Source organism: Mus pahari, chromosome 15 (assembly GCF_900095145.1).
Source record: "Mus pahari chromosome 15, PAHARI_EIJ_v1.1, whole genome shotgun sequence".
Classification (NCBI taxonomy): Eukaryota; Metazoa; Chordata; class Mammalia; order Rodentia; family Muridae; genus Mus; species Mus pahari.
The window spans coordinates 64,789,752-64,799,418 of NC_034604.1; the positions used below are offsets into that span (position 1 = coordinate 64,789,752).

At 34.7% G+C, this 9,667-nt stretch overlaps 1 protein-coding gene across 1 annotated transcript in view; it reads right to left on the reverse strand.

Moving 5' to 3' along the window:
* Positions 1–9,667, reverse strand: part of Dcc (DCC netrin 1 receptor) — a 1,087,105-nt gene that overhangs the window by 108,457 nt on the left and 968,981 nt on the right. Inside the window, exons 20-21 of the mRNA XM_029546911.1 lie at positions 8,368–8,562; positions 4,269–4,301 (exon numbers count right to left, since the gene is read on the reverse strand). Coding sequence (XP_029402771.1) covers positions 4,269–4,301; positions 8,368–8,562 — 228 coding nt within the window. The remainder of the gene's footprint in view (positions 1–4,268; positions 4,302–8,367; positions 8,563–9,667) is intronic.

Consider the following 9,667-nt stretch of genomic DNA (forward strand, 5'->3'; position numbering starts at 1 on the left):
AGAGAGAGAGAGAGAGAGAGAGAGAGAGAGAGAGAGAGAGAGAGAGAGAGAGAGAGAGAGCGCTGCTGCAGTATGGCTTCTGTCTCCCATCTGCTTGTCTTACTCTCTACAAGCAACTTAACTCACTATAACCTCAAAGTTACTTTCCAACATATAAATAAGCTTCAGTCTGCTTAGTGTCCAAATGGAGATAATAGTATTTTTGAATACAAAGCCTAGTACTCACATTCAAATAGAAATTCCTTTCATGTGCTCATACCCTGGTACAGGCTGCAACTACATTCAGGTTTAGTTGGAAACGAGGCTCAGAAAAGAATTGACCCAATACTAGTGTTGTCACTTTTAAGAAGAGACCATAGGAGGGTGTCTTCTGCCATGTGAAGACACAATGAGGACGCACCAATTAGAAAGTGGGAAGATGCACATTGTCACGACCCAGGGGTTCTAGACAATCACCTGGGGCTTCTACCTTAACTCTAAGGGACGGGTAATTTTCCTGTTTAACTTAGCCAACATTTGGTACTGGCAGCCCAAGGTAACCTACTTAGTAGAATTAGCATAATCCCAGTGTTTCATTAACAAGATTATTAGTTGGACAGTCATTTGCTTTGTTCCTAAGAATACTCATGGATATATAAAAAAGGAAGGGCCATACTAGAAAGATACTAGCACAATAAACTTGGATGCTATGACTTTGCAGATCCATATGTTTATGGGTCTTTCATGCAAGCAGGGGAAAGTACATGCTTCCTTAGGATTTTTGGTTTAAAGACAGGGCTTACGAAACATCATTTTTTGGGGTTTGCAACTTGGCCTTGCTACTCAGTAGCTGTGTTTCTGCAGGCAAATTGTTCAGCACCTTTCTAAGCCTCAGATTATTTGTTGCTCAAATGGAGATAATAATAGTATCTGTCTCAGCAGTGTTACGAGAATTAAATGAATCAACCATCCATTCTTAAAATCGTTCCTGTTGGAAAGGCTTCATGGAGTTTAATTAAGCATTCCACACACCCACGTAGAGATGTGATAGGGCTCTTGTCTATCCTTGGCACACATTTTATGGAATCTCTGTCAATACCTCCCTTTCTCTCTCCAGGAAACTCAACTCACTAAAACCTCAGAGTCACTGTCAAACACATTGGTCACTTGAACATAGAAAATCCCTGGAAATAATTAGAAAATGAATCAAGGGAGGAGTACAGAAGGGAATTACACAGCAGATTAAGATTAAACTGAAGAAATCACTGCATTTAATCTACTGATACACAAGGGTTGAGAATTCTACGATGTGTGGAATCTTCATACAACTCTTAGTATTACGTCAAACTCTTACTATTACTTTGAAGAAATCCATTCCCCTTAACCCAGGAAAATCATTCTTATTCTGTAACCCCTTTTTCCCCCTTATGTTCTTCATAACATGTCTTAAGTTCCAATAACAAATAACTGTGACAAGAAACTGCCAAGGTGTTTTTTAACAACAATCAAAAACTTTTCTTATGTTTTCTTTTATAAATCAATCTCCTGTTTCTCGATTTAGGACTATTATTTCCAGGGTAATCCTGATTTAAACTACACAATTTTCTCTAAGAGTGAGTTTTTTGTTTTTTGTTTTTTTTTTTTATAATCCCGTATGTATTTTATCTTACTTACCTCCTTCTTCTCTCCCTGACTGCTCCAGACCAATGTCCACTGCTCCACTATACCAATGTCTAGTCTTTTTCTTTTTAAATAATCCACCAGTTACAATTATGCTGCCCATATTCTCATGTGTACAGTACCATCCACTACAGTGTGGTTTCCCTACCAGGGGCCACACTCTTATATAGGATTCTTCCTCCTCTAATAGCCAGCCATAGCTCCTCAGATGGGAGAAGGGTAAGCCCTTCCAAACGCCATGCAAGAATGGTAATGGGCTTAGCATTTTATCTTATCAAAAATTCACTTCCTCTTACAAATTTAACAGAGGGACAGAAGTCTATCAATGAGTAAGATGAAAACTACTCAACTCATTTGCTCCTTGCTGAGAATCGGAGCATTTAGACCCCCTTCTATCATTACATCCATCAGGCTTACTGTTCTGTAATCTGTAATATTTCTCAAGTGCTTAGTCATCAACACAAGTGATTGATGTTGTTTATAACAAGCTTTGGGTGGCCAATACATTTTAAGTGCTGTCTTTGTAAAAATCTGCAGATATCACCATCACTAACTTAGCTTCACCAGCCCTTTCAGTTTAATGAGTGACTTGACTGAAAGTGACATAAAATGATGAGCTTTTCATGTTGACTGTGTTTGAAAAAGGCACCAATTAGCATATGTAGAAAAATATTTCTAAGTAACATTTAATGTGTAAAAAACATGTGACTAAGTATATTTTATTGCATGGACTCAATTGGGGTAATAAGACTTGAGCTCACTTTACTTTTAGCAACTGACTTGATCTCACTGCTTTTGGGAAAATCTGGACAAGATCCAATGACAAGTAGAGGCAATCTGGTCTGAAAGGTGGGGGATCATTTATTTATTTAAATAGTAAAATATGTATCAGATTGCTTAACATAATAGAAAGCAAAAAATTAGGTGCACACTTCAGTGGATAGTATGTCCTTAGCATCTATGAGACAGATGTTCTCCAGCACAATAAATTAAAAAAATGTAATAATATAAAGCAGAAAAGCTAACTAAAAACTAATTAGAAAAAAGTATGTTAGAGTCTAAGAAGATTTGAGATTTGGGATGCTGTATCATGTAAGTGGCTCATGTTACAGCTAGTGAAATTATTCAAAAAATTTCTATGAATTTTCTTATTTAATATATATGAATATATATGAAATATGTATGACTATATATGAAATATATATACAAATATACATGAAATATATCGATGATTATATATGAAATAACAAAAATATGTATCCAATATATATATATGGTCCAAATACAAATAAAATTTAAGAGCTCTTGGTCTATAGGTTCTATGGGAGTCCCAAAAACTTTTCAGAGAAGAACATTATGTGAGGCAATTTTAATTATCTCATAACTGAAATAACTAGAGAGCCTCTAACTAATTGTTCTGGGTTTATACTTTGCCAGCTCTAGTACTTCATTTACTTAGGGATAAATATGCTAAGTGACATTATCACCATGCATATAATTAAAGCTGTTCATCTCTACTAGATATGGCTCATAAAAATCCCCTCCCCCCCCCAGTGGAAACAATGAGGAATAGCAACACTCAGTCATGAAAATCTTGACTTTGGACAGACATTTCTAGAGTATCCCTTCTATTATTCCATATGAAATTATAGAAATGTTCCCCAAGAACCCAGAAAAACAAAAGAAACAAAAATGAGGATCTATAGTGGGAAAAACACAGATGATCACCATCTGTCACACAGAGCTGCTGTCAGGAAGAACACTTCTTTAATCTCACACCTTGTCGCTTGGGAGCCTTAGAGTGGGTTCGTTTTGCTTATGATGGCCCATTCTGATGTACCAAAAAAGGGACTAATTACTGATGAACCTGGAAGCACAACAGGGACACAGGAAATTTCAAGGACTCACAAGCTCCCAGCAAAAGAATGATGCCCCACTCCTGCCCCATGAAACTCAACAACTCTCCCTTGCCTGGTTAGAATCCTACTAACTGTCTTTGGTGTAAAGATAATGTAATACTAGCTTATCAATCAGTCTACAGATTATGTTAATAGAAAATTCTTCCCAACATTTGAAGGATGATTTGTGTTTATCTCCATTTTTCTGTGATTCATGAGGTGAAAGACTTTGGGATTCAAAATAGTGATAATGCCCTTAAAAGTTAACTCAACTTTGTTTTTATTTATTATAAGAATCTCACTGCAGAGGAGAAGCACTTATGATTTATGTAGCACGGCAGAACTTTAATCCCCAGCTCAGGAAAGGGTGGAAGAGCAGCTTGAAAATTATGCTGAGCTTAATTATACTTAATGTGAATTATTCAGAAGTGCAGACAGAGACTAAAAATTTATTTCATACAAAGAAGCTTGACATTTTAATTGGTCCTTCAGAATAGAGACAAAACAATTTCCTCTCAAGAAAATTTACATCTTCCCTATCAGACCCACCGCCTCAGCCAGGCAGAACTTCATTAACAAGATTAATCATGCCAGTGTCTGCTCCATCAGGTGTATGGCCAGGTGAAAGGGGGAATACAAAGTAATGATTGACATTTTCAATAGTTACAACTGCTCAGAAGGAGAAAACAACAATAGACTACACCACCGTACCTTGGTCATTAGCCATTTTGTCAGGGTGTTCCACTGTAAGAGAGAAAAAATAAATTATATTATTACCATTTAGAATTCCTTATGAGAAAGCTGGCTTCTCATGTCCAAAATTTTGTCATCAATCTTTTTTTCTTTTTGGGGGGGATAATCAGTCAGAGGTGGCAAACCCCTGAAAATAATATTTTTGCTGTGTAAATATTTTGTAAAATGTAGTTGTCATGACTTTCTAAATATAAACTCATTTTGCAATTTTAATTAAAATGGAGTTGAGAGTAAAATGAATGGATAGTGCTACCAATTTATGTTTATTCCAAGGAAGCTGCAGGAGATATATATATATATATATATATATATATATATATATATATATATATATATATATTAATGGAAAATAACTTAGACTATAAATCTAGACAATTCCTAAAGAATTAATCAACCTAGTGGGATATACTAAGAGAATGACTGTGATATTTGACCTGAGGCCTGGTAAAGTTGGCTCTTGATTTCTGTTCACAATTGCAGAAGAGTAATGAATAATCACTGGTCACAAATTCTTTTTAAAATGAAAACTCATCTTCAAAAAAGTCTTAAAATTTGACTTCAATTGGCTTCATTTCCTTAAACAAATGACATTAAATACTAAATTAATACTATCATGGTTCTCATAGAAGTCTTAAGGAATTTTTGGCCAATCTCCTTCTTTGTGTGTCTCCATTCATTATAATTATTTTATGCATACATGAATTTCTTTGAATGTTGTAGGTTTGGGGCCTATTTGACAAACGTGAATGCAAAAGCTCACTTGCTTCTTGTCTACACTCTATTTAAATTTACAGTATATTTTATTTTCGGATGGAGGAGAGGCATATTTATAAAAAGCAATTAAGGGTGCCCAGAGAATATATCATACTTACTGGGAATTCATCACTGAGCACTCTGCCCTTCCGGGCATAGGAAATGACACACTCTATAGAAAACTTCTGTGGTATCCATCTTGTGAGTTCCTTTCGTTCCCAGTGTATCACAGGTGTGATCACTATTCTCGGTTGTCAGCTTGATTATATTTGGAACTAAGTAAAACACAAGTGGCTAGGTACACCTGTGAGAGTTCTTTTTTTTCTTGAATGAAACTTTTGAAGTGCGAGTGCCTACCCTAAATCTGATTATTTTGAGGTGGGAAGTTCCAGTTTAGATCTGGGCCATAGCTGCCATATACAGTGTTTATTAAAAAAAAAAATGGGAAAGAAAGAAGCATTTGCTCTTTGCCTGTTTGCCTTCACTATTCCTTCACTGGGAATAGAAATCCTTTCATGGAGTTTCTTCTGGTATATACTAAAGACCATTTGAGAGTTCCAGCCTTGTGGACAGAACCACTACTGGCTAATTGGACTTTCCATCAGGAGACACACACACACACACACACACACACACACACACACACACATATATATATATATATATATGTATGTATATATATATATATATATATGATTTAATATATATGTATGTGTGTATATACACACACATATATATGCGTATATATGATCTTATGTTTATATCATGTATTATACTATAGATGAGAAATATTACATATAGTATGTTATTATATATAATAATCTTTTAATTTTATTTCTTTGAAGAACCTTAATATAAGAGATGAACACAGTGTAAAATTTTCTGGTCATAATAAACACAGAAACATACATCTTGCATTGCTTTAACAATTTGAGAATTTCTAAATAGAAGTCTCTGAAGGACATGGGGAAGAGAGGTGTAAGTTTGCAAATTCCTATATGGTCACAAAACACTATTAGTAGGTAAAGCACTATTTAATTAAAATATCAGAGAACCAATTAGACATATCATACATATATATATATATATATATATATATATATATATATACTTCCTTATTATAAATGTTCTTTAATTTATCAATGATTACTTATCAAGTCTCCCAAACCCCTCTGGCTGCTTACTAATAGCAAAAGACAAACTCAAATCTCAAGCACAAAATGATACTACTTTACAAAAGAATGAGGTATGAAGACACCTGCCTGGTGTGTGATTTGCAGTGAAATGCTTACCCATTAGCTAATAGACGTCAGGAACTTTCCTCAGCTTCAGGAAAACATCTTTCTCTCTGTCAAACAAGCTCACATACTGCCTTATGCTTTTAAGCAGCTTTTGAAACTGAAAATCTTAATTTTGAGAAATTCCTTGAGTTTTGTCTTTGGTGTAGCTGTGGTTCACCAAGACATCAAATCTTTCATGATGTATAGTATATCGGTGTTAAAACATTTGTCATTTAAAGTGATATAGAAAATACATTTTTGTCTAACTTTAATAGAGATAGGCAGTATTGGTTTGTTGTGCGTAATTTAAAATATGCCAGACATGAAAAAAAAATCATTTTACAGTGTGAACAAACTTTATTCACAAAATGATTAAGGGCAGTGTCAAATCAGTGTATTAGATCAAACGTTTCATAGCGATCTTGTAGACAATATAAAGGAAAGTTAGGAGCTTCTCTCCAGTTTAGAAAATGGTTACAGATGATTGTAGGGAAGTTGAAGAAAGCAGTAACAAATGACATATTAACTTCATTAAATATCGTACAGAATGGTTATCAGTGTGGGCCAGTATATCCTACTCATCAATCTCCCACATAAAACAGTCAGATTTCTTAAATCACTGTAAACCTTCACTGGCATTTCTTGGCTCACACACATCATGAGCATGAAATTAATTTGGCACATGCCTATAGATAAAATTTAGGCATTTGCAAACATTATCTAGATACATTCTGTGCTTCTAGGAAATGAACCACTGGCTGCTTCTCAATTGCTCATGAAGCAAAACCCACATTTGACATGGTGTCCTAAAAACCCTGGCAAAAACTAGAACATTTCTACCTCACCTCCCTCCTAACTATGAGTGTGACATGAGGACCTGTCATGCAGGCTTAGGAGGAATGCTTGCTTGTGTCTTTTTGGCAAACTTTCAGGTAAACTGCTAATAAAATCCAGCTTTTGAATAGCTTACTCATGAGAATTCTAAAGTCCACTATGTATTAGCACATCTTCCTAATGCATGTACAGATTACTCTGCTATTCTAAGACCCTCATTTAAGTACAGCAAAGAAGTCGGTGGAAATGTCCATTATGAAGATTTCTAATGTCTCAATTGTTTGCCAGTATGCATTCATTTTTCTGGAAGACAGATATCATACTACAGTTACACGTGTAAGACACAAAGTGTCTACCATTTTATAAAACAGTGATTATTGTACAGTATATATACATGTATAAACATCAGCTATGGGATATGCAAATTCATTTTCAATCACTAATTGAGACTCTTACAATCATGTTATCTTGTAAAAAAATATTATTGGACTCTAAAAGAGTAAGGATTCTTTTTACATAATCTGTATTTGAACTTAGTATTTTCTATACAAGCATTAACTGTCCTCAACTTGAGTATACATGCACATATATATACATATATACACATACATACACACACACACATGCATCTATTTTTACAAGATTGTGGGCTTTCATCAAAATCATCGTATCAATTCTTTTCAATTTTTGTTTGTGTGTTGTTAACATACTAACCACATGTATTTTTTTGAAAATTGTTTACTTACCTTATTAAAGCTTTCTTTTAATACAGAACAATGATCTTTATTGAAAGGAAGTAAAGTTGGCAGTTTTATGCCATATACATAGCTCAATTCGTCTCCATTTTATTCCACTATATATAAAGGTCAAAAGGATTCACTGTATATCAAATAAAAATAGTATACATGAAATCAATGCAAAATGCCAGATAGCTATAAATAAAAAGTCAAAACCATTATGTCTGCCTGGCATTGATGGAATAAAAATGTGATGAAAAACAATAACCCTTGCTTTGACATGTTAACTTTGAGTATAAAAGTAACATTTATTCAGTTTGAATGCCCATTATAGGCATTTTTGACCAAACATTAAAAAGGTCTACGACTTTTTTTTTTTCTAACAGAGACTGGGGAGTTATTTTATGGCCATCCACAAAGAAAAGGAAAGAGATGATGGGACATAGTTCAAACCTTTCAAAGTCCTGAAGAGGATGGGATCAGAGAGGGGCCCTACTCCTTTCGCATTCCGTGCTTGAATTCGAAAGTAATACATCGTGTCAAGGCTGAGATCCATGATCTGATGAGTAAGCCGGTCACCGCTGATAGTTTCCATAATCCAATCATCTATTGGTATATTCTTGTCCAAGGTATAAAACAAGATATAAGCTGTATAAATAGACAAATGACATGCTGTTTGGTATACAGAATGCATGATACCGTTCTCCTTTGAAACACACACATTTCTTAACTATAATTTGTAATCATTAGTATATGTCCACAATCTGTAAACTACAACATTCAGTCTTGCTAGCAGTGGCTTTTTAAAATAATATTGCAAAATTTAGATAATTGTTTCAGTGCACAGAAAAAGAACATAAAGTAGGCCATTAGAAAAAAATAACAATGTGTCATATTTAAAAATTACTGCTTTTGCTACCTATAAATCCAGATTATGTTTTCTCTAATATATTAATATTATGAAAATGTAAAACTGAGATAACATGTTTGCATAATATTTATGGCTGTCCAATAGAGGGAAAAAGGTAATATTGATTTTAGCCATGCTTAAATAATAAAGATACACTGGAAAGTATAAAATGCTGCACATATTTAGAATATCATACACCTGAACAGTCATATTTTATTATTGCAGTGATCCTGTGGAGGTAGGAGGGCCTGTGTGGTCTCCTCTCACAAATAATGAAGCCGGTTGGAAAAGGGCTGGGGTGAGAGTCTCTACACTGCCTTCCAGAACTGTTCCTTCTGTTCTACCTTAGGCAGGCAAATACATATCCACAAACTAAAGATGGCATAGCTGTTATCTCAAATATTAGTACCTGTCACTGGAGGGCTTTGGTTCTATTTTAGAAAGTATGTTTCTATAACATGAACAGTATAGTAACTTATGGTTGTCTAACTTATATGTACCCCAAGTCAGTTCTCCTTATGTGATATGTATAGCTGAACATTAGCCTTATCGAACTTAGGTGGTATATCTTATTAAAATCATCAATGATTTTTATAGTCTTACGTATCACTTTCTTAAAATGCTGTGTTTCCTTTGAAATGCTTTTGCGTCCCCCTTGCCCCTGTCTGAAATATTATGAATCTACCAAGCTTAATTTAGACTTATCAGATTGAATTTCACCTCTCTTCAGAAGGATCCAAGTACCATATATGTGGAGAAAGGTAGAGAGGGCTAAAGTGGGGAGAGTGAGAGGGGAAGGGATAGAGGGAGAGAGAAGGGGAGGAGGAGAGGGAGAGGGAGGGG